Below are 26710 nucleotides of genomic sequence, written 5' to 3' on the forward strand. Positions count from 1 at the left end.
TCAGAAAAGAGGAATTCAGTTCTGAAGACTAAATAGAAGCTTTAAAACAAATAAAAATATTTTTCAAACAAACAAAACTAAAGAAAGCTCAAACACAAAGACCAAAGAACACTGAAAATATTTTACATTACTAAATATGAGCCATAAAGACTCCAGGCTTACAAGTAGTAGGCATGAGATGTATGTGCATTCCCAATATGTAGGTACCAGCAAGCTTAAGAATGTTTAACTATCTGTCAATGATTGACAGTTTCATACCAGACCCTGTTGGACCCAGCAGCAGGATGTTGCTCTTTTCAAGTCTTATGTCATCGTTGTTCGAATCCAAAACTTCCCCTCCACGTTTCTCCTGAGGCATCTGTTGGTTTACTTGTTGCTGCATAGACGCACCTAAAGCATTACCATGCGGACTTATCCCAGCAATTTGGAGCAACTCTGAAACCAGGATAAAGAAAAAACACCATTGGCATATTTTCAACTGAATACCTGGCACTTATTGAACTGTTCAGAATGTATCTAAAATGCACGTCAAGATATGCAATCAACATTTTGAACAAGGTTTGAAGTCCTTGTCAAAAAGGGAAATACATTCTCAAAGTCGCTCGATCATGAACTTTGAAAATAAACAAACTTTCAAACAGGACACATCAAATGGTATTGCACACGTTAGAACATAACGATCATTTTTGAAATTTTAAACTTTGAATTAGTGGCTCCAAGGCGCAAGAAAAGGATACAACTTCATCCCAGTGTCAGGGCATATTAGGATGTTTTGATGCATTTTGTTTCACCGGAGCAACATGCAATACACACATTTTATTGACACTACTCTTACTCTTACACTTCGCCTCTTGTCTCAAACACAGACCACCAAGATGTTACCTCTGAGAAAACTGAAGGTTTGTCCTGACAAAAAATACTAAACTAGAACGATAACTTACTTTCTTTAAAACGTTTTTCTGGTGAATACTTGTCTATACGCCGATTACTCATCTTTGCAATCTAGTCTGTGCATGGACTGTATTCAAACATTTATATAGCACTAAATTCACAGTGCTGGAGTCGCTCCAATCAACCACCAGATATGAAGGCACTGAGTCACACAAGGGACCACCCCCTGTGCAGATGCCAGACCCCTATCCATTTTTCTACATACTTGCCACAGGCAAGACGAAGAAACAAATTAAACCAAAAGAAACAAATTACACCAAGGTGAAGAAACATATGAAACCATGGGAATTATACCACCTTCTAAAACACAGTCCTACTGGGATCTTCTCAATTACAGCAGAACTAACCCAACACATACCTCAGAACATAGAGGGCAACAAAGAATCTGTTGGAAGATATAAAATACACCATAAAGACCATCATGAATGTTAGGGATGAGGTGTGGCGCCGCGGCCAGGGCGACTGACGCTGGAAACTGGGAATCACGGTTCGATCCCCGGCTACGGGCGGCAGGTTAGCCCAGCATCATGTGACTTTGGGCAATAGCTTGCTTAATCTTGCCGACGGCCTCCAGCGCCTAGAGACCCTTACGGGTGATTGTTTGCGCTTTACAAATGTGGATTATTAATATTATTAAGAAAAGTACTTTAGTCTTTTATAAGTATTCTTCTTTCCGTGGATTCTGCATCTCAAATGATTCTCCTAGCAATACTCTTTCGAAAGGAAGAAACTGAGGGGACCATGGTTATACCAAGAAATCATAGCAAAGGTACGTAAAAATGGGCCTCACATATAGCTTGTTAATTAAAACTTCACGAGCACATAGACACACAAATGACAGCGGTGCACATAAGTATTCCCGGGAAAACAAGGAGGTAGACATAGCCCTAGTAGCCCATCAAACAATATATTTCACCAGATTATAAACAAACCTATCAGTACACTTTGGTACAACCGAGCTCTTCTTTCGACCTGCAAAATCTTACAAATAACTGGTCATCCACATATGTCTAGAGGCATGAGCAAATAAAAGTGGAAAGTGGAAAGTATGCCTAGGGTCAAATCAGTACATTCCATTTTATCCTTGGAAGGATAAAGGGAGGAAATAAGGACAGTAGAATAATGGATTATGTCAGGTGAAAAGGTGAGTACAGAAAAGATGTGTGCACATAGAAGATGCTTGTCCGAAGAAAAACTGTAAACATAGAGATACTGACAATGTTTGCAGCTCACTGACTCTCCACACTCAGGTGATGGCTTTCAAGACGACTGTCTTTGGCTCAGTCTCCTGAAGCAATCAAGCGTTGGTTCAAATAAGGTTAAGGCATCGTAAAAGGCAAGGGAAAAATCTTTTAATAAAATGAGTCAACACTTGAGATTTGAACAGAAAAGGCTGACCCGGTAAACACAATAATCAAGGCAGCCAGATAATCTTAAAAAGATCGCTAATGCAAAATCTTATTTGTCCACAAAAAGCACTCTAAAATCTGGCCTGTAGAGGGCTTACACGGGCATGCCTCACTTTAAGAATAGCATCTGTAACTATCTGATGGACAGCAAATAACCTCTAATTTGCCCTTTCAATATCCAGGCTCGCGGTCCCTGGTCGGGCTTTGAGGGCAATGCCCGTCTCAACTGCTGCAAAAGATGGCCCTTTCTGAGCAGCACTGAAATGGGGAATGGGTAAACTGCCAAGTTGCAACAGCTCTAAATACCAGATCCTCTTACCCAAAACCAGGGCTATGAGGATAAGGTATGCTCAGTCAAGCATTACTTTCTGGAGGAGTCGAGAGCTCACAGGAACTCGGGAAATGCAAAGAGAAGTAATTGCCAGAAGGCACTTTACATTGCCAGATAAGGCAAACCGGTCCATCTGAGGAAAACCCCAAACAAGCAGATGGCAGTTCCCTCTTGTGGCCTGCAATGGGGAGCCTGCTTGCTCAATCCGCCTTTACAATCAATGAACGTCCCAAGGGAATTGCAACCAGAAATGTGTTGTTCACAAACACCCAACTCCATAGCTTGTTTGGGGTTTTCCTCAGATGGACCGGTTTGCCTTATTTTATTATTTGCCGATTTTACACCATATATCTCCCAAACACACGGGGCACCTCTAAGGTAATCTGACTCATGTAGTGGGTTCTATAATCCATTTAGATGCTCCTCCTGAATAGATTATGGCTTTGTTTGGGATGTAAAGCCCCGACGAAGTCTGCTGTGACTGGAACAGCCAGAGACTAAACACATGTTGGCAATGGGGCGTGTATGATAAGAAAGAAATAAAAGAACTGATGAAACCACGACCTCAACTTTGGATCTGTGTGTGCTTGGAGAACTTTTTTGACTTGCTGGGAGAGTTCCCACTCGTTGACTTGTTGATGTGTCCGGTTTAACAAGTGTGCACAATCAGTGTCTACCTCAAAGAGGTGTTCTGCTTGATGGTGGACCTTGTTGTGGATTGCCCAGTGTCAGAACTCTTGTGGACATACAGAATGAATGAATACGCACTTCTGTAGCGCATGGCTACCCAAGGGCATCCCAGCCCTTCCTGTGACACCACTCATCCACCACTGATCAAGCAAAAAGAAGAGACTACAGCTGCTTCCTGAATCTAAGATGGTCAGACTCAAGGCAAATAAAATCTGGAAGCTGGTTCCAGAATTTGGCAGCGTTCTATAAAAACCGTCGTCCTCCAGTCCGTGACCGTTTGATCCTAGGAACTGCCAACAAATGTTTATTATTGGATCTTAGGGTCCTCTTGGTGGCATATAATTGCACCATGGACTGGAGCATGGTTGGGCCTTTGCCGGAGATGCACTTGTGAACAATACACATTGCCTTAAACCTGACTCTTTCAGAAACAGGGAGCCAATGGAGTCGACCGAGGGCCCACTTAGCCGAATTACGTTTCGGGACATCCATCAAGAGACGAGCTGCACAATTCTGGGCGATCTGTAGTTTCTTGATAGTTCCCTGCAGCGCACCCAATAGACTGCATTTGCGTAGTCCAACCACGATAAAATCAAGGATCGAACCACCATACGCCTAGCGTCAAATGGGAGGAGAGGAAGGATCTTCCGTATCAGCCTGAGCAAACCATAACAATTTGCAGCCACTTTGCTTGCATGAGCATTGAAATTCATGTTGCAATCAAGCCAGACACCAAGACTCTTCATTTGCTTCTTAGGGGCAGGCGGCGAACCAAGACAGTTGGCCCATATAAGATCTAAATTATTAGGGGCCGCATGACCAATATCATAATTTCAGACTTTGCGCCATTTAATTTAAGAAAGGACAGGACCATCCATTCGGATACCCTTACAAGGCAAGCAGCTAAACCTGGCTCGGCTTTATTTTGCTGACTGAGAGACACCACTAATTGGGTATCATCAGCATAAGTAACAGTATGGATCCCCCAGGGAAGTACCACCTCTGCCAATGGCCTCGTATAGATGTTAAACAAGGTGGTACTCAATGAAGATCCCTGGGGGAACTCCATACTGCAAAGGCCTCTGATTAGAGAGTGCACCTTCTTCAAAGACAGCGAAAGATATGTCTGAAAGAAAGGACTGCAGCCATTCTAGGCAGTGCCTGCAACACCCACCTACCTGAGTCTTTGGATCATAATGCGATGATTCACAGTATCGAAGGCTGCGCTGGGGATCTAATAGAATAATTGCAGCGCAGCCACCGTTGTCCAAGATTTTCCTTGACTCTTCGACCACGGCAAGAAGGGCGGTCTCCGTGCCCTGATGATGCCTAAAGCCGGTCTGAGTAGGGTGGAGGTAGTTATTATCCTCAAAATGAACCGACAACAAGGAATTAACATGTTTTTCTGCCAATTTACTAATTCCTGGCAGCAAAGAGATGGGGCGATAGTTGGACCAGTCCTCAGGGTCTAAATTACTTTTTTATTAGAAGGGCTTTGACTCTAGCTTGCTTCAAGAGACCGGGAACCTGCCCTGTTAGAAGAGACGCATTTATTACGTCCTGCAGTACAGGACAGACTATCTTTGATACCAAGTTAAGGATGGCCGGGGGAGCAGGATCTGCTGGAGATATTTTAAACGCTTCACAAAATCCTGCAATGAAGAGAGGGTAAGGGGATGGAATGTTTCCAACCATGCTTGTTGTGGTGGGTGGTAGAACATTTATATGAAAAGCCCCTTTGCTGGAAAGTGGAGTAAATGGTATGAACTTTAGTGGAGAAAAAGTTGGCTAAATCCTCGCAGCGCTTTTGAGCATTATCGCCATCATTGGGGGGACTAGGAGGGGTAAGAAGGGATTTCAGGATTTTAAAAATTTCCAGAGGATAATTAGAAACTGCAATAATTTTTCCATGATAATAACAAGTTTGAGCAGCTTTTATTTCGTTTTTATAGAGCTTAATAGCTTCTCTATATTTGCTCTTACTTAATTCTGAGAAATCCTTCCTCCATTTCGTTTCAAATTGCTTACATGATTGTTTAAGCTGTCTCAGGGTATGCGTATACCATTTTGTCTTATTCGAACATGTTCAGTGGCATACTTCTTTTTTCGGGAGAACAACGTCCAGAGAAGCTTCAAGCCAATTATTAAAATTCTCATTCGCCATCATAGGATCAGAATGAGATACAGGAGTAGAATTCATGAGATTGGTCGCCCAATCTTAAACTGGAAGTTTAGACCATATGCACCCACATTTTTTCGTTCTAACAAAAGGTTGTAAAAACTCTTGAGGGGTCCAGATGACGGATAATAAAAAAATGATCGGACCATGGAACCACAATGGACTCAACCAAAAGTGATATCTGTGAGATTCGTCAATAGAGGATCAAGCAAATGTCCCAGCTTATAAGTAGAGCCAGTCACTATTTGCTTGATTTGAAATGTTTCCAGATATTCAATAAGATCCTGCACCAGGGAGGAGTCAGTGTCATCGAAGTGTAAATTCAGATCACCCAGGATAGAAAAATTAGAAGAAAGGCTCGAACCGTTGGTAGCTACCTCTGGAAGATCTGTACAGAAATTGCCTAGTGCTCCTGGGGGCCGATATATAAGAATACCTGAAAAGATGCAGGTCGGAGAGAAGCTCATACCAAACACTAGGTTATCACAATCAGATAAATCTATAAACATCTTTATAAATAATAGCAATACCCCCACCCCTGACACGATCTAACCTAAAAATGGCGTAGTTAGAGGGAAGAGCTTGAACTATATCAGGATCAGAGTCCTTGTTGGTCCAAGTTTCTGTCAGAAAAAGCACATCTGGATTCCTTTCTTCGAGGAGTAGATGGATTTCACTAGAATGGTTTTGAAGGGATCGACAAGTAAGTAGTAGCATGGAAATAGATTTTCATTTCACCTTAACAGTAATCACAGGGGGGGGAGGGGTAACCTGAGGGGGCTTACAATTATAATTACACAAAGGGCATTATATATTCTCCTCCTCTAAAGGCAAACTGTACACACACTCACTTCTGCTCTCACCTCTGATTCTGAGGAGTTGCTCCCCACCATACCCATGCTTGTCTGAGAGGAGTCAAACATGGGTTCCAGCTCCTAGCCCCGGCCTGGCACGGACGGGCGCAGACGGGCTTACCCTTGGCGCGTCTGCTGCGCGGAGGTGTCATCGGCTCAATTTAAGGCTGATGATGCGTGCATGAGTGTGCGTCAGCAGGGAAAGCTAAAACGCTACCTTCGCTTCCCAAAACAAGCGGAGATTCCCCCGAGGCCTTTTGACCAGCCCACGTGTCCCCAGCAATGCGTGCAGTCTGAGCAGAGAATTCCCAGTACATTTTAAAAACACAATCACATAGACATTTCAGTTATTTTAAAAATAAAGCTCTCGCTTCTAACCCAGAACAACACGGGGGAGAAGTGCCATACTGACAGCTAGGGGTGGCTACCCCGTGGTTTCTGTAAGTAATAGAAAGCTTTGAGAGCTAGATGGATGGCCATCAGTTCCCAGGTGGTACAGGGGGTGCAAGAACCTTGCACAGTCATGTTGCCAAGATGTGCGCCTCACCCAGTGAAAGATACAGCAGTGGTGTAGGTCACCAGAGGAAAAAGGACTTCGAAAGGCCTGTCGAGGAACATGTTGCTGTTCCACCATTGCAGAGAGTGCCGCGTGCTTTATCAATACTAGTTCTTCCCACTGACTCTCCGCTTGGGACCACTGGCTCGCGAGGCACTGTTGGAAGGGGCGCATGTGCATTATAGCATGCAGCACAACTGCTATGCAGGAGGCTATCAAAACCAAAGTGCTTCAATATAGTTAGCGGATGAGTACAAAAAACAAGAGGCAGCAGCTTTTGTAATACCATCACCCTTTGCAAGTTGTTATTTGCGTTCCCTGTGGCAGTGTTTAAACTGAGCCCAGGAATGGCAGGATCTGTTGGGGTTGGATGTTGGAATACGTTGCATTTACTGTGAACCCTAGGCTGTGGAGTAGGGTTGTACCTGTCTCACTGTGTGCTAGCCATTATTGCCTGCTGTTTCTCATATAGCCAGTCATTGATACATGGGAGGATGTCAATACCAGCTCTGACAGATGAATGGACACTATAGCCAGACATGTGGTAAAGACCCTTGGAGATTTAGTGACTCCAAAAGGCAGTACTGTGAATTGGTAGTATTATCCACTTACCACTAACCAGGGGAACTGGTGATTGGGGGGTAGGGGGAGGGAGTGTGGAGGGTGATGTGAGATTAGGCATACTTGAGGTCTCATACACTCAAAGTCTCTTTGGCAGAGCAGCTGTATGTCGTCCGGATGTCATACAGCTGCACTGACTAAATATGCTGACTGAGCAGCTTCCGACCTAAGATGGAAGGGAGAGAGTTATCTCTCTTTGGGGTGAGAAGTACAGCGAGTGAGAAAGCCTTTGTCCCATTGGAGTGTGGACATGAGCTGTATAGCGCCATTTTGAGGAAGCGTTTAAACCTTTTCCTTTAGGAGAGTAAGGAAGTCTTGGCTGAGGTAGGGTCAGCTTGGTGGTAAGTTGGGAGGAGGATGGAATTCTAAGTAGCAGGCCAGTTTAACTACTGCTAGTACCCAGTGATCTGAGGTGATTTCCTCCTAGCGAGTTTGGACATCCTTTAGTCTCCCAAGACTGGTAGTGTGTGATTTGGTGGGAATGGATATTTGGGGGCACAGGCTCATTTACCAGAGCCGCCTCTGCCCCTGCTGCTCTTGACGTTCTTGCCCATGTAACCACCCCTCGACTATCCAGTGCTTGTTTGGGAATTGTGAAAGGCCTTTGCTGGCACTGGTAGGTTTGCTTCCGTCCAGAGTATGATATTGGTAATCCGTTGGCTTGCTGCCTAGGAAAGGTGCTCCTCAGAGTGGCACTGTATAAGGCGCACATGGACTACGCAATCTCTGTATTCACTAGGGGTCCAAAGAGATGTTCACCATCGAATCGGATCTTGAGGAGGAGTTGTTAAACCTTCGGTTTGAACCCAGAGGTAGAAAGCCATGCATGCAGCAGAGTAAGATGCTGGTGCTTACACTCCGGAAAGCAGTATCCACAGCTTCGATAGTGAAGCAAATGTTTGTACTGGAAAGAAAGTTTTCATCAGTAACTAACTCCTTGCTGTTTCTTTAAACATAAAGGAGCTACTGCATCAGTGCATCCATCTCCACCCAATGAAACCTGTTGTACCTTAACAGCAAACCAACCAAGTTGCCAATGCACCAACCTTCATAATCTTGCTGGTGGCTTCAAGGCACTTGATCTATTTGCTTGGGTGGATGGGAGTGCATGCTCTTCCTTCTTGGGCTGAGGCACAGTTCCTTGCTGTGTGTACCACCAGAGATTCTGGGGGGGCCTAGACTCGGATGTAGAGACGGTAATTAGGATAAGCCTTAAACTTCTTCTGAACTCATGACATGACCACTTTAGCCATGACTGGGTCTTTGAGGTTTTCAGGGGCTAACTTGAACATGGGCATGATTTGGACTGTGCGTACTGTATTGAAGGGTCTCCATAAAAAAAGTAATCCCAGTCTTGTGCCAAATGGATGTCCACTTTATAGTGGCAGGTTCCTCTCTGGATGGCAGCATAATGTGCGGTGGTATCATCTGGCAGAAATGGCTTGGCTGGGTATGGCTCTAGATCCAGTTCATCTGTGGGGTTGATGCTGTAGTCATTCCAGTGACTGTCTGGTTCCCTGTCCCAGCAGGCTGGACATATAGGTCTCCCTCCCCATACAGACTGCCAGGGTCAGAAAAGGATGAGACTGACTCATCAGAAGACTGAAGTAGAGGCGGAAGTGAATAATGGCATGGTGGTGGTGACAGTGTAGAAGGAGGAGGTGGCAGTGCGAATTGTCTGGGTGTTGGAGGCAGGGGTGGAGGGTTTGTTCTTGCTCTTTGTCTCTCTTTAAACACCAGGTATTGTGGTGCACTGAAAGTGCACTCCTCCTTGAAAGTCAGCCTCCATTTGGGAATTCTAAGCAGAGTGGTAGACTGCTTTCCTGGTGGAGGCTTAGCGAAATCTTGCTGGTCTCTGGGATAAAAAAACACTTTTGTCTGGCATTAGATTCCTCTGCCAGTCTCTGCCTGATTGGTCAACTCTTATTCCTCCAATCTAGGCGTTGAAGGGGCCCTCAGTGCTAGCTTAGGGCCCTGTTTCAGAAGTGCTATCTGTGCCAATTTCAGATTTTTGCTCCCCTGCAAGGCCTGTGCTCAGGGCTAAGTGAGGGTCGACCTGAGGCTGAACATTTCTTTCTGCCCGGCTGAGGGCCTTATGCCTCATTCTCATAGGAGTTGTAGTCTGTCTCAGTGTGGTGGTTGGTAAGTCGGCAGGGAGTCGGCCCATGCTTTTGTGTTGGAGGTAAACTCTCAGCCCTCACAGTTGTATTCATACAAAGCCCTGTTTAAATTAACGCTGAAGTTGCCCCCTTTTCTTCTTCAGAGCCGCTTGAGGATGAAGCCTCAGGTGTTTGGTGTTGAATGGGCCATTAGGATCCCAGAGGGACCTGCCTTCTCTTCCTCAAAGCAGAGTTAGTCCTATCTGCCAAAGATGTCTTGACTGTTTTTTTTTTTTTAGTGCACTCAACACCTTTCCCTTTGGTACCTTGGGATCTTCTTGCACCAGAAAGTGAGGCAGAACTTATGAGAGGTCTTGTTGTGGTTGGGGTTGAGGGAAAGGCTGCAAACTCCAGAGTGCCAGTATCTGGGGCACCAAATTGAAAAAGGTTTGTGTTGGTTGGATTACTGTGGTGTTCCCACCGGGAGAGCTACCAAAACAGCGGTCGACTGCATAATGATTATTTTGCAGAGCTATTGGTCATGAAAAAGTGGAGCAGGTAGGCCCAAAAGACAGCAAGGACATTATTAATCTTGGAGACGTTACTGAAAATGTCCTAACACAAAGGCGGAAATAACAATCGAACGGTGGAGTATGTGCTCATTCGCATTGTGGACTATGGGAGAAGCCACAGCACACCCAACTCAAAACTACTTCATTAAAAAACAAGATGTAATGTCTGAGCCCAACACCAGGATATCTGTCTTTAGGATATCCCATAGCAGACCTCCATCCTATAGACACAGTGCAATAATCTGTAATCTACAAGATTTCGTTGATTTCATTATTACACCACATGGAGCATTTTGTAGGACTATGGTTCATTTTGGCAAAAATCACAGGGGATTGATTCTGTTTAGGTAATCAGAGGCAGGAATCAGAATAGATATTGTTAAGTATACAAAGCCTCTGACACCATGGATCGCACAGGTTATTTTTTGTTCAAGTCCTATTTATTGACAATGAACGCTATTATATTAGCACATTATTTTAGAGTTCAAAAGGGTACACATTGGGTGTGAACAGCTCAGCTTGGAATATCTCCTTATGACATGAAGTACATTTACTATTTACAACAAATAACTTGTTTAAGTAAATCAACGTGAGGAAAACACAGTGACAAAATTACAATGAAAGAATTAATAAATTCAAACGATCCACAAAAAAGAAAGAGAAAAGTGAGTTCATGTGACAACAGAATATTATTTACAACTGGTTTTTCAAGGTCCTACTATAAATCTAAGGGAGATTATGTTAGTGTCCCAGGGGAATATTATCAATTTGTCCCTCAAAGGGAAAAGTTAGTTATCCTGTATCTCGCCAGGGACAGTCATGTATTCAAAGGTGTTAGATGCCTAATTGTGAGATACGTCTCTCACTATATGTCCCAAATATTTGATAAGATCATATGGCAAATGTCTCTCCTGGCACTGAAGTTGAGCCTACGCGTTTCGACCTGGATGGAAATCTTGACAGGATGGGAAGTTTAAGCAGGTCTTCATCAGGGCTCGCAGTAGGTGTTGGGGATCATCATGTCACACCTACGGGAGATTTTTAATGGGCATGTTTTAATGGTTGAGTATGGGACATGGGACCAGTTACAGTGCTTATAAATAGTATTTACAAATAAGTGTAATTGTTGGTTGTTTAGGTTGAAGATCACGTACCCAAGTGAGGGAAAATCAGTACTGCATTCCTTGAGTACAGTTGAGTAACAGGAGGCGGGGTTTCTCACAAGCCGGTGTGTTGAGGCTGTGTGTCCGCAGTCTTTAGTTACTGTGGAGAGAAGCAGGGAGATGGATTCAAAACTTCGTGTGGATCAAATAGGTCCCGTGAGCTTCTATGAGTTTGGTGCCTATTTCATGGTGCATACGTAAAAGCGGCATGTAGCCAGTCTCATTTGGTGTTAAGCTGGCATGAGGCATATGTGCTTTGTTATTAATTGCAGAGTTGCGGATAGCCGTACTTGTCTGTGAGGTGCCAGGGCGTCTCATACCTGGGGAAATCTGATGATTTCTTTTGTAGCGCCACGGCGTCGTCGTTGCGGGACGGTTTCTCCGCACGGTAGAGGAGCAAGGGTGCCTCACATTCCCGGCGTCTCCTCTCTAGAGCGTGTTGCTTCTCTCTCCGCTACCACTAAAGTGAATTTACGCAGCGTTCCGAAGGCTTAGAGTCTTATGTCTTGGTCGGAAATGAGAGCGGAGCTCTCATAGGCTTGTTCGCCGATTTTGGTGTTTCAGCGCTGCTGATAGGACGGCGTATCGCGTCATAGGCACATGCGCTTGTTGCTGGGGGAACAGGACGCTTTTTTCTTCGGCAAAAGCTTCAGACAACGCGCTGGAGTTTGTGTTGTATTTAACACATGAAACTGGATATTTCCGATAGTTCATTGAGTCCGTGGTTGACTGTATCAAGATACATGATTGTCTTGGCTTCTTGTTTGGACAAGTTATCAGCCACATTTTTACCTTTCACTTGTTTCACCACAGTCCATTTCAGGTCATCTGGACCGTGCTGTTTTTCAATGCAGTGGGAGACCATAGGAGCATTTTCCTTTTTGCATCGAATTCTGGAGCGATGTTGTGATATTCTTGTTTTTACGGGCTGGCTAGTTTTACCAACGTACGCAAGTCCGCAAGGACATATGGCACAGTAGATAACGTTGCAGGTATTGCAGTTTGTAAATACCTCATGTTTGATTTGTTTCAGGCCATAGAAAAAAACTGTTCCTTCTATAGTGCTACTACAGGAAATGCAATTGCCGCATTTATGGTGTCCTTTGACTGGCGGAAGGTTCAGGAGTGATTGAATTGAACTGTCTTGCCTTGGTAGTGTTGTGTCAGCTCGAACCAATTTGTTTCTCACACTATCATTCTTTTTAAGTGCGAAAATTGGTGGACCTTCAAATGGTTTCAGGCTCCGGACTGTATTCCAATTTTTTGTGACTATTTTCTTGATTTCTGCGGTTGCTCCAGAGAAGGTTGTCACACATACAATTGGAGTATCTTCCTTGTTTTTATCTTTGGGAGTCAAAAGGGTATCTCTCGGGATGTACCATGCTCTCTTCATGCTTCTCTTTAGTAGTTTCCTGGGATATCCTCTTTCGATTAGTTTATGTAACAACTCTTGGGCATGGTGGAAATAGTCAGTTTTCTTGGTGCAATTCCTGCGTAGTCTCATGAATTGGCTGAATGGTAAGTTTTCACGGAGGTTGCGTTGGTGAAAACTGGAAAAGTGTAAAAAGGTGTTACGGTCAGTCTCTTTGGTGTATAGTGTGGTATACATGTTGCCCTCTTCATGTTTGACCATTAAATCCAAGAAGTTTATTTGTGTTTTGTTGTATGTCAGAGTGAACTGGATGTTGGGATTACGGTCATTGAGCCAGACAGCAAATTCTTTCAATGTTGTTTCATCGCCTCGCCACAGCATGAAGACGTCGTCTATATAACGTCGCCAATTTTTTATATGTCCTTCGAATGGATTGTTGTTATAAATCCAAGTGGCTTCATATAGAGCCATATACATTATGGCCATTTCCGGCGCGAAGGGACATCCCATGGCCGTCCCCATCGTTTGGCGGTATTGTACATTATTGAATTTAAAGAAATTGAATTTCAGACAAATTTCCGCTAGTTTGATTAGGAAATCAGTGGGGACATTGTGTGGCCTTTCTCTCTTTTCGAGGAAAAATTCAAGTGCTTCCAAACCATCTTCTTGCGGGATATTCGAATATAAACTCACGATGTCCATGGTGACCAGAAATTCCATTGATTCATCAAAGGGTTGGCCATCTAGAAAATTTATCGCTTCCATCGTATCCTTAATGAAGCTTGCAGTCTGGCCAACGAGGGGTTTTAAAAACGTGTCAACGTATTTGGCCGGTCGTTCCAGGATTGAGTTCACCCCCGATATAATCGGGCGGCCAGGAGGGTTCATGGGGTCCTTGTGAACTTTAGGTAGAATATACATCAGGGGCGTGCGTGGATTCTTGTTTATTAAATATTCTCCCTCTTTTTTGGATAGCCATCCTTCTTTTCTGCCCTGATTGGCCAGCGTTTCTAGGCGATCTTTCAGTTTTTCGTTCCAGTTGTCATTTGTTCTTTTATAGTATTTTTCGTCTGTGAGTTGCCGCAGCACTTCAGCTTCATACATTTCCCGTGGGAGGATAACAATCCCCCCACCTTTGTCTGCCGGCTTGATAATGAGACTTTTGTTGTCTTGGAGTCCTTGTAGGGCAATTTTTTCATCCAATGTTAAATTCCATTTTATATATTTTTTCTTCGTTCTCTTTTCTAACGTGTCTAGATCACGTAACACGTTCTTTTCGAATGTTAGTAATTCCACGGGCATCTGACTAGAGTTGGGAAAAAAGGTTGAAGGATTTTTCAGTCCAGAATAGTTTCTAGTCATTAGGTCTGGTCGGTTTTCAAAAAATATCTTAAGTCTCATTTTTCGAAATAGTTGGATGAGTTCCAATTTGGTTTGACAGATATCTGGACGGACAGTCGGAATGAATGTTAGGCCTTTCTGTAGCACACTTCTTTCGCTATCTGACAAGGTGTGGTTGGACAAGTTGAAGACTACGTTTAGGTACGGTATTACCATCGGTAAACTCGTCTCCTCGTTGTGATCTCCCCTTGATATTGGTTGTTGGGGCGGTTGAACCACCTGTTGCCTCTCGGGCGGCCACGGGATCTGCCTCTGCCTCTGTCGGAAAAAGGTGCCTGTTGGTAAAATTGGCGGGCTTGGTCGTCTCTGTTGCTAGTGGAGGCGTCAGTGTCACTTGAGTTGGTTGATGCAGAGGAATCTTCTGAGAATGTTAGGAATTGTCTCCTACTTCTGCCTCCGTATGTGCGTAAGGCGCTGGTGTTCTGCTGTTGTTTGTAGTAGTCCTTATCCAGATATGGGTAAGTTTTTTTCTCGGAATAGTTTGTAATGTCTTTCAATAGTTTTTGCTTTTTGAAGTCTTGTGTTGTTTTCTGGAAGATTTGATTATCTTTTTCTAATTTACTTAATAGTGCCTGAGCGTTCTCGATTGCTTTGTTGTTCTTGAAGGCTTCTTCCAGTTCTTTAATTAACTCCTGTTCTTTTTGTCCTAATCGTTCAGCAGTTTTGATTGAATGGAACATCCAATCTCTTGAACATTTAGTGCCGATGTGGCTGAATCCTTCCAAATATTCGGGATCGTCTGTAAAGATCACCGGCACATTTTTTACTTGTAGACCAACTGGAGTGGTTCCCGCTCGTAGGTGTTCTAATAGTACTTCCCCATGGAGGGATGTTCTAATTTGTTTCTTCTTAAGGCGGGCAATTTTTTCAAATTCAGTGGATTGGCCAGCTTGTAGTGCGGTATTTCCAGGATTCAATGTTGATGGTCTCTTCAATAGTGTTTCAATGTCTTCTTCTCGAATGCTCAGAGTCTTCGGTTCTGACATTTAGATATCGACAAGGTGGAATTTTAATTGGAGTTCTCGGGTACGTGAAATTCTTGAGTAGCACTGTTTGTAAGGGATAGGTGTTGTATTTGGTTGGGTGTCACACCGGTGTACCATGGGTGGATTTAAGCAGAAAGTGAATTTATCATTCTGCTAGGTGGAGCTTGTCTCTCCAGTGGGGAAAGTTGGATTTCCAAATAATCCCTCGTAGACTTGGTGTCTACACTAAATTTAACAAAAATCACAGGGGATTGATTCTGTTTAGGTAATCAGAGGCAGGAATCAGAATAGATATTGTTAAGTATACAAAGCCTCTGACACCATGGATCGCACAGGTTATTTTTTGTTCAAGTCCTATTTATTGACAATGAACGCTATTATATTAGCACATTATTTTAGAGTTCAAAAGGGTACACATTGGGTGTGAACAGCTCAGCTTGGAATATCTCCTTATGACATGAAGTACATTTACTATTTACAACAAATAACTTGTTTAAGTAAATCAACGTGAGGAAAACACAGTGACAAAATTACAATGAAAGAATTAATAAATTCAAACGATCCACAAAAAAGAAAGAGAAAAGTGAGTTCATGTGACAACAGAATATTATTTACAACTGGTTTTTCAAGGTCCTACTATAAATCTAAGGGAGATTATGTTAGTGTCCCAGGGGAATATTATCAATTTGTCCCTCAAAGGGAAAAGTTAGTTATCCTGTATCTCGCCAGGGACAGTCATGTATTCAAAGGTGTTAGATGCCTAATTGTGAGATACGTCTCTCACTATATGTCCCAAATATTTGATAAGATCATATGGCAAATGTCTCTCCTGGCACTGAAGTTGAGCCTACGCGTTTCGACCTGGATGGAAATCTTGACAGGATGGGAAGTTTAAGCAGGTCTTCATCAGGGCTCGCAGTAGGTGTTGGGGATCATCATGTCACACCTACGGGAGATTTTTAATGGGCATGTTTTAATGGTTGAGTATGGGACATGGGACCAGTTACAGTGCTTATAAATAGTATTTACAAATAAGTGTAATTGTTGGTTGTTTAGGTTGAAGATCACGTACCCAAGTGAGGGAAAATCAGTACTGCATTCCTGGAGTACAGTTGAGTAACAGGAGGCGGGGTTTCTCACAAGCCGGTGTGTTGAGGCTGTGTGTCCGCAGTCTTTTCATTTCATTTTGGGACAACCTCAACTTAACCGTCTTGGGGAAGATCGCAAAAGTGTCCTCTGATGTACATAGTTGAAGAGGAGGCTGCATAATGGCTTGTTCAAGTTGGAATCATAAAATCAATTTCAGAACACTGATGGAGAATGCTACGTGGTGCAAATACGATGGCAGTCCGAACAAGGTGGTAAGACACCAGCTGAGGAGTGATCATCATCAATCAACACTACAGATACAGAGAGACACAGACCCTAGACCTCTGCAGATATATGGCCACCACAGAGAGGAAACTGATAAAGACATGAAGTGAAAGGCAGAATGGTAAATTTAGACTATTTAGTAGCCACTACATACCACAGACACCACCAGAGTCTAGGATCAGGATGTGTAAGTAGGTGTTGCAGGTCCAACAGACCATTGAGTCTTGTTAGCCAATGACCAGCAGTACCTGTGGAAAAGAGTGTATTTTGAATGTCGTTTTAATCAGGGAGGTGTTGAGAACCCAGAGATCCAAAATGGGGCATGGCCAACAGGAAATATCTGGAATAGCACCCAGAACCCCACTCCATCTCCGAAACTTTCTTTAATGCAACTTTGGAAAGATGAGCAAAAACGTTCTTCCTGAAGATGAAAGTGTGGGAGGAGGTACAAGGCACCAGATGAAACATGAGATTAGTGTGTGCTTCATGGAAAGTGCATAACTGCCTGAACAACAAAGGACCAATCAGTCCCAAGTTTTTTTCCTTTAAAGGTGATCGTGTACCTTCAAGATAAAATTAAAGCAGTTTTCAAAAGGTGGCTGCATTGAAAGAGTTTCAGGACTGCATCTCCACCTGCTCCTTCAGCAACAGCAATATTTCTGGGGAGGCTGTTTGGGCTGAGATGAGTGCCACTGCCCTAAAAGAAAAAACGTTGAAAGTAGTGAAGTTTGTATTATTTTGTATGGAAATGGTCCACAGACAAGTCCTAAGAAAGGGATCTCATTGTGGCTCTACTCTACTTGAACCATTGAAGCAATTAATCTGCCTTGGGCAATAAAGATGTTCATTGTCAAATGGTATATCCATTAGGTTTGCATAGCACCTGAAAAGTCTGCAGAGTGCATCCATGTGTGCCTCCACAGGGAGACTTCAGTACTCCTCAATAGCGCTACAGTGGCTTTTGTTTGAAGGCTGGTCTTCAACATTTGCTTTCCAGCATCCTGGTTGCCTCTAATCATTTGGGATAACTGTTCCTTTAAATGTTCATGCAAAACTCACGGGGTAGTAAGGTCAGCCATTTCCCTCAAAATATGGGTGTAAAGCACAATCACGTAGGATTGGCTGTGTGCAGTGAGCAAAGATTTATGTATGATGGCATTAAGCCACTTCAATTTGAATTCTAGAGGAACAATACTTGTAGAATTTGGGGTCAACCTTGCAAAAGATGCATGCACCACAAGCTCTCCAGTGAGCTATGGGTGAAAGAAATCTTGGGAGTCTATTGGAGCAGTCCAATGGCACCCATATATCTGCCTGCTGACCTCTGGAGCCAAATAGAGCTCATCCCAAACTGCCAGGATCGGCTCCTTAAGTGCTTTTCTAAAGAGAAGCAGTGACTCAGTTGCAGACTGGAGGATATCAGTCAAGAAATTGTATTTAACCTCAGCTGCTGGAAAAGCGTTCCAGAACTTCTGCCACTTATCTAATGAAAGAGAGAAATTCCTAAGTAGGTGAAATATCCAACCTATTAGCATTTTGAAGGTCAAGATTAAAATCTGCCTCAGTATATTATGCCAGCAACAAATTTTCTATCTCATTATCGGTGCAAGGAAACCACCAAACTAGCATTTCCATGGTGTCCAAGCTAAACAAGGATTCTATGCATGTTAACTTATAACATGGGAAAATAATCAGCCAAGGCCTAAATTTCGGGGGAGGACTCTGTCTTCTAAGATGTTGCCAAGATCTGTTAAGTCAAAGAATTTCTGGGTGCCGACAGGGAAATCAGCACTTTCTGGCTTCATGTCTGACTGTTTTAGCCAGGTGTCCATGGAGATTGTCTGGAAGCTCAAAGTCGACAAATCAGCGAGGCGTGGGCCCGCCTTCCATATTTCTTATTTGGCTACTTGAATGCAGAAATGTACAACATCAGCAGAAGGTGCAATGAATTCTAACTGAATTCTATCTGGAATGCCAGCAAGGCTCAGAAGAGGAGGAGGTCAAGTCAGATGTCACAGAGGTGCCACCAGCTAGGGAGGACTTCCTACAATGCGACTGTTGTGGAGGCGGAAGACGACTATTCCTTTGTGTCTCTTGTGGTATTTCCTGCGCATATACAACTTTTCCCCGGAGACCTCATGCTTCTGAGAAAACTCGCCTTGAGAAGGAAAACAGGAGTAATAAAGCTTGCATCAGTGCACAATTGTTGGAATTGTGCTGAAACCCCCAGGTTCTAAATATACTTGCTCTGTGGGTCTTAAAACTGTCATTTGTTTCCATTGTCACAAGCACAGAATTAACTCTCAAATCTTTAGTGGCGGCATGGCTCCTTTCAATTCTAGGTGGATGAGAAGAGTCAAAGCTTAGTACCACTTAGCTTTGCTGGGTAGCTAGTGCTATAAAAATAAAACCCAATATCCAGTAAGGCACCTGGAGGATATTCATTATCTGCAATAAAAACATCAATCAGAAAAACCAACCTGCAACACTTTCCAAGGACATTAGAAAAATGTTTGGCTACAGAGGAAGCAGGCCCAGATGTGCTGTACAAGCCTGTGGGCATTGATATAATATCCAGTATTGAAATATGCAGCCTAAAGTGTTAACTAGCATGCTGACTGGAAGCAGAACAAGCATTTGCAATGCAATCAGTCTCGCATATGTTTGTGTTAGAGCGTTTGACATTGAAAATGGCAACGTTTTTTTTTTACCTATGTGTTATGGAGTGTATGTATGTGCTGTGTAGTGGAATTATGTGGGTTGGATTAGTTATTTGTGGAACTGTGTGGCATGGAAGTGCGTGTTGTGGAGTGTTAGTAGTGGAGTGGATTTGTGTAGTGGTATTACGGGGCATGGTGTGATGTGGAATTAAGTGGTTGGTAATTATATGGTATTAAGTTTACAGGAATTATGTGGACTGGGATTGTGTGTTATGGAGTGTAATTATGTGGAATGGTATTTTGTGGAGTGGTAAGTAGTGGAGTTCAATTATGTGGTGTGATGTTTAAATCTGTGGCATGTAGTGGTACTTGGCATTGTGTGTTGTGGATTGGATGTATGTGGTGTGTTGTGAAATTGTGTTGTTGAGTTGAAATATCTGGTTTTGTGTTGAATTATGTAGTATGGATTGGAAATGTGTGCTTTCGAAAAGTGTGGCCTGGAACTCTGTGGAAAGCTTTGCCTTTTTGGTGATTACTACTATCGCTTCAAGCTCTCCTATGAAAGTTAATGCAAATGAGAAATTAAACATTCATCAAATGTTGGCATCTATGCATAAATAAAGAGGAGTTGCATACCTGGTGGTATGGGCATTAGGCCGGAGCAAAATATGTCTGGGATGAACCATAAACCTGGCATATAACAGTCACACACTCACGGTTGAAGGCAGCTGGTATTTCTATTTATGTTCTTGTAACTCTTGTTCTGCATGGGACAAGCAATTGCTTCATGGGCAGCCCGCATCCCTAGACAATTGCAGGGTTTGGGGGCAGGTGCAGATGGTGGTCCGCGAGTTTCCCACACGTTCTGATTTCATCATAGAGGCCCAGTAGAATAGTAGCGGCTCTCTACTCAAGAGGCATTTGAACCACACGCTCTGACATGCCACGTCAACTGTAGGCCGGGGAAGTGGAAGAATGCCCATACAGTAGATACGGTATATTGAACAAGGGAACCCGTGTTAGGTAGCAAAGGACCTTGGGTGATTAGTCATTTTTTGAGGATCAGTGGTCCTTAGCTTAAAGAATACAAATAGTAGAATTGCAAACATAGACTTAAATAAGTACCATGGCGTAGTTTTCAATGTCCAGCCGGACAAGGAACTGTTTATTTATAGTATTATAGAAGAATTTCTAGATACGTGAACCAAGAATCAAACAAACTGGGCACAAGCCTGTACCAAGTTGAAAGGAACAAACAATCAAAAAATCAAAGGAAAGAATAAGGATAGTTAGAGAACAGGCAAAAGAGAGTTGGAGCGAGTGGCGGCTTGCTTTTACAATCAAATCTTGTGCAAGCTCAAACCAACAGTAACTGCAATGATTATATGCAAATGAGGCATGCAGTACTATTAAAACAGTCGACGAACGTTTCGATCCCTAACTCCTAATTTATACTGGGATCATCCTCAGGACAATTGTAAAGAAACTATTGCCTGACCATTAGTAGCCTTCAATGAGTCGGCAGATTTTGAGTGCGCTCAATGGCGTGACCGGGCTGCAGCCAAAGCTAGCCAGGATCGGCTTCCAGGGGCCGTGGAGCCTTTGATTGGCCAAGTGGGGCTAGAATTTCAAAGGGACCTCGTGGGCTAAAATTTCGATGAAGCCTCGCAGAGGGGTACGGGTTAGACCGCGGTTGCAGGGGTAAAAAAAAAAACAAAAACATACAGTAGATACAGCATGTCTCGAGAGATCACGTATGCACGCTGCCTAGGCAAGACCTAAAAAAGAAGAGATCTCCCTGAGTCCACTCCTTTCCTCTGTAATTTGCCTGCAAGTGATTTTATTTCTTCCTATTTAACAATAAGGGGGTTCATGATGATCCCAGACATACAGCCTTCCACCCGGCAGCACAAGTTTTTCAAAGCAGAAAAGCACCAAGAAAGCATATTTTCTCTTCTGCTCCTTAAAGGTGGCCACTGCAACCATCAGCAGACATGTCAATTAAGCATGAGACACTGCCCAGGACAAATGGAGTTTTAGCTAGTCATGCTTTAGTACATCTTCGGTTTTATCTTTTCCTTCTAATCTGTTGCGTACAGAAAAAACTGATAAAAATAGGTGTAGACAGAATCGCTGCTAAAACGGCCGGTGGGGGGGTTGGGGTGGGGGGGGTTGTGTGGGGTATATAGTAAGCTAGATAAAGAATAGTTAATTATAAAGAGCTAAATATGTGCGTGGGGGTCGGAAGAAAATCGGCCATGAATTAAGTGAGAGGTTTTCTACATGCACACACTTTGCTCTAAGAAATAACATCCTGAGTGTTTGGCAGCAGCTAAATTTCAAGAGAACATATCAATGGGTACAGGTGTAGTATAATAAATTACTAACGATTACTAAACGAACACACACCAAAAAAACTGCAATTGTGAACTAAATATATGGTAATTAAAAAATACAATAGAATTACGGTAGGATCACAGCAACATGCAAAATCATACAATAAAATTACTAATAAAACAGAGTACATTTTACACAGACCTTCAATACAGCGAACAATCACAACTAAAGATATTTCAAACTGGGATGGATTATAGATTATAACCCTTTTTGAAAGAACTGAGTTTAAAACGAGTCGCTTTAAGTGCTTTACCTACATTTATAAAACCAAATCTATTGGTGCAGCCCCATCTTTTGTAAAACCTGGCAAGTAACTAACTATTTAAAACAAGTTTGTGATGCAGTAGCCAAACTAGATGGGCTTGCTGGTCAGTGCAACTGTCATAAACCTCAGATTTCTAGGTTTTCAACCGGGGTGTTATAGATTTCATACTAATTACTGCGAACATACATTCTAAAATTATTAACTAATTTTGTTAACTATAGTGTGGTACTCTGTGGTACTACAGCATTGGAATAAGTTGTAATTATCTAAAGCAATTATGCTCACATTACCAGCTCCAAAAATTGAAAAGTAGAGTTGGCCCTGATGGAACTTGTATCCTATGAGGTACATGTAGATCACTGCAAAAAAGTGTGTGTAGCAACATAGCTATCATAAAATAGTCAAGTTCCCTTAAGTACCTAAACATTTCGCTTTGCTTTTGTGGGCAGTGACAAGATTTTCTTGTGTCATGCTCGACACACATATCTCCTATAACAATCCAAAAACACTTGCCACAGAATATAAAAAAATGCAACTGCTAAATTCCTTTAACTGGTTCTCTCAAGTACTCACACCTGCAAGCCCAGTTGACCAGGATCGTCATGTAAATGTGAAAACAATTTACAAAATTGTAATACTTTTACCCCAGGTTCACAATGTCATTTCCATCTACCAATAGGTTATATATTCGTTGTTCCTATAGGACTGATATATGTTGGCTCAGTATCGCCCAGGCGAAACCAACAAAGGGGAGGTATTTCTAAGTGGCTTTGAACAAACTGTAATGCAAGATTCAGGCGATCGAGTTTTCAGACGCTAAACACGGAAACCAGAATAAAATTCTTCTCTCTACCTCGGGGTCTTTCCAGGTCTGACCATGAACGCCAAAAACCGCTAGACTTTAAACTTGTTACAGTAATTTCTCTGTGGAGTTTTCCCATGCAAACACTGCTAGGTGGAAGTAGCTGATTGAGAGGTGTGTAGATAGTCATAATATACTCACTATATCTACTATTCTTCTCAATACAATGGGTGTTCTCCGTGTTTTTATTCTGTCACTAAGGCAGTTTTTCGAATTGTCAAGAAAACGTACACATTTTACAGTAGTTCAGAAGAACAGTCAGGATTCCTGGCTATTTTCAAACCGTACCTATTTACTCTTCAGTTTACGGATTTTCATTTGCATTATTATATTACTGCCGACAAGGCCATTTATGTAATAGAGTTACTGTTTTATACTTTGCCACCGCTGCTTGCAGATGTGCCTACACATTACCAGTCCTGCATGCATTCTGTTTTGATTCAAAACTAAGAGTGTCTACCACCACCAAAGGACAGGGGCGCTTCAAAAGAGGACATCCGGAGAGGCTACTTACTTGAAAATCTGTACTCATCCTCCCGTCTTCTGATCTCTAACTCTACAAAGAGAGGATGGAAACAGGATATATATAAAAAGAATATATTATTTAGAGTTTAACTACCTAACCTGTATATTTAAGCTCCTCCTTTGTCCAGGACTGCACTATTAAAAGCCTGTATTAGACAGCTTCCTTCCTGCTCAATGGATCAGCTTGTCCTGCTCATCTTTCCTTTTATTTTGGTTCATGCTATAGCAAATCTGTGAATGGTCAAATGCGCCCCCCCCCCCCCCAAAAAAAATCTGTATTCACATTGCTGAAACTAAATAGCAGACGGAAAAGACCCACAAAAACAAACGATGCTTGACAGGCTACAGAACATCTGTGTTTTTTTTGTCAAGTGAAAGACTGGAGGGGGATTTTAAAAATAAGTAGGGTGTCCACAATAATGTACTCCTAGTGAGTTTAACATAGCTTTCCTCAAACATCCATGGGTCAAATGCACTACGGAAGGAGCAGCAGCAAGTCTTTTTTAAATGTATTTTTTTTAACTATCAGCAGCAACTTTGAAATTATCACAGAAAGTAAACTGAATGGGGTAATAAGATCAGTCGGAAACATCGAGCCAGTCGTGGCAAATATGCTAATTAATTTGAGTTTACTATTTAAATTAGAAATAGAGGCCTTACGCTTACTGATTTTTTTGCATTACTAGTGTTTTTACTTTTCTATATGGTTTGCAATTTGATTGATATACTACGTTGCATCCACTACTAGCAAGGAAGTTATTTACATTCACTCATTTTCTGAATGAAAACAAAGCTATATTCCTAATGAAACTACAAAATCTTTCCCCTTCTGCCAGCGCTCCAGATTATGCTGGCTAATACTAGGAGTGCTCTTTTAAAGAACGAGGATTTCCCTTGGTATCCCCGAAGGTATACAAATGTTAATTAGGGTTTGCCTTTCCTCGAGTGAATCAATGTTTCTACTGAGGTCTCTCCCGAAAGCACTTCTGTTTTACGCCTTTCACTATTCTGCTAAAAGATGTAACTTGAACGCATATTTAATCAGCAACCTCCATATTAGACACATTGTCTACTACATACAACACTGAGAAGAAACAGGAAACTAAACCAGTTACACCACCAGACTATACAAGACACACTTGGCAACACGCCTGACTAATTCAGTGGCCTCTTAGTGGATACATTTTCTGGACTTCGTGCTAAACTTTACATTAGAGTTAACTCTTATCCTCATGCAATTAATCACAGCCGAATTCTGCTTTGGTTTGCGATAGCCAAAGTTTTACAATGCTATTCTAAGAATTGTATTTAAGTTTAGCATATAAAATAGTCTGTGTGAAGTGAAAAAGGCATGGCTGGGAAAAAATACAAGCTCAAAAGGAGTGAAAATATTCCTCTTCTGTTCATTAATAGTTTATTTAAATCAACTATCTTTGTAGAATAATGATTACAATACTGAAAAATTAAATCAAACCATTTGGGAATACAATTAATATTAAAGTTAGATACGTCACCTATTTTCAACACATTTAAATCATTAAAAGCCACGTTAAAAAAAAGTGCATATAGGCAAGTAGTCCATCATTTGGCAACGTAATAGAAATTGTTCGAATGATTCAATATTAATGTCACAACATCTACATAACCGCCTTACAAAAGATAGCTCTTGACAAGCACCCACTCCCATTAACATACGAGGAATGGTTACAGGTTTACTTCTAGAGCGCCATAAGGGGGCTTGCAAAGAAGACACTGTTTGAAGACCCAAAAAGCTCTGGTGCTTCAGGGTTTTTAAGAGCATTACACCTAAATATATGGAACAAAGTGAAGACTAAACATTGTCATCAGCAAGGACGAGAGTGGCCCATCCACAAAGTGGCTATATGTTTCAGTTAACTTTGTGCACTTCTGAATGGACACCTTAAAAATAAATTTACCTCTACACAAAGATGTGTAAGAGACAACAATAGTAATACAAACAGATGTTTGACTTGTTCACAGATGGAATTAATCTAAAGCAAACATTTTAAGATATGTAACTTTTATAATTTCTTCTCCAAGATAATACCCATACCCATTTAATTACTATTACTCCTTTACCGGTGTAAAATTGTAAAGTTACTTACTTGTAACTCAAGTTTTCCATCACAGTTATTTCTTTCAAGATAACTTTTAATTTTTTTTAAATACGTAAAAACAAACAAAAAAAAAGGCAAATGGGATGCCTCCTCTTTTTTTTATGACAAAGGGAATCTAATGGAGTTACTATAAGTACATTTGACTTCAAACATCATCAGAAAGGTTTTCAACAAGAAAAATACAAAGCGAGTATTAGCAAGATGGGGTTGCGTAGTGTGCAGCGCTAGCTGTATCTCCAGCCCTGGCTATTTGGTGTGGAGAAGAACGGAAAAGAAACCCTGGTTGCGCTTTAGAAACAAGATGCTAGACCTCATTTTTTTAAGAAACCGGCTGACGGCACCCGGGAGCAGATTGGCTGTGGTTCCTTGGTGAATGGGGAAGGCTGGTCAGCGGCTTGCACAAGTGTTTGGCTGCTTGCTCAGTTCTGCCGCTTGGAGTTCAAGGGGCTTGAGGATGTCGCCGAAAGGGAGAAAGTTAGCAAAGGAGCAAGCCGAGTCTGCAGTATTGGCCCCAGTGCAGGCTATGAATCAAAATAGGAAACCAGTACCCAGATGGAAGACAGAGAAAGTTGCTGCACAGGCTGCAGGGAAATCCGACGTCAGTGCAGACGATCTGAAGCAGGAGGCCCAGGGAATGAAGAGTGTGCAGTTTACTGCTGAGGCGCCAAAGGAGAGACAGCCCTCAATACCTGAGATCTTTGCGTGGAAGGCTTGGGGACAGTCTGCAAAGACCTCTGGTAGGTTCACTACCCTTACATTTGTTCCTGAGGCACATGCTAGGTAGCTTGGTAGCTCCCCCTTGGGAATGGTTTGCTCTAATACACCGAGAGCTTCATCTCCACAATAATTGGGAAGAAGGGATCATTTGCAAGAAGGATGTGAGGGAGGTCAGATTGGAGGGGCTAGATAGTCCATAGTACGGCTGTTAGATGTGGCAGACCAGGCTGCAATTTATCCGAGGGACTCCGGGGCTCACATCAAGAGAAGTAAAGAGCAACTGGCTCTATCGCTGCAGGGAGCATCTCCCGAAGGAGCGTAAAAGTTCTTATCACTCACGGATGAGTCTGATCTCTCCAGTTTAAAAGAGGAGCTGACAGAGAAAGACTCTGCCACGGAGACCTCGGGGGTGGGGAGGATTTTAATAGTAGCTTCGCTAAACCCTTATCGCAAAAGTGTATGTTTTCACTAAAAAAGCGAAAGGAGAAATTCAAGATGAGTGGTAAGGTGCTTGAATCAGACTCCAATATAACTCGGCAGGTAAAAGGGTTTACTCGGCCACACGTCATATATATAACTAAGATGATG

General features: G+C 42.5%; 1 protein-coding gene across 2 annotated transcripts in view; it reads right to left on the reverse strand.

Moving 5' to 3' along the window:
* Positions 1-26710, reverse strand: part of CLPX (caseinolytic mitochondrial matrix peptidase chaperone subunit X) — a 480932-nt gene that overhangs the window by 214737 nt on the left and 239485 nt on the right. Inside the window, exons 6-7 of one of the 2 annotated variants that reach the window (XM_078683090.1) lie at positions 23257-23298; positions 259-435 (exon numbers count right to left, since the gene is read on the reverse strand). In XM_078683090.1, coding sequence (XP_078539216.1) covers positions 259-435; positions 23257-23298 — 219 coding nt within the window. The remainder of the gene's footprint in view (positions 1-258; positions 436-23256; positions 23299-26710) is intronic. The other variant, XM_078683091.1, reaches the window with a different exon arrangement.

This window comes from Lissotriton helveticus, chromosome 3_1, assembly GCF_964261635.1.
Source record: "Lissotriton helveticus chromosome 3_1, aLisHel1.1, whole genome shotgun sequence".
NCBI lineage: Eukaryota > Metazoa > Chordata > Amphibia > Caudata > Salamandridae > Lissotriton > Lissotriton helveticus.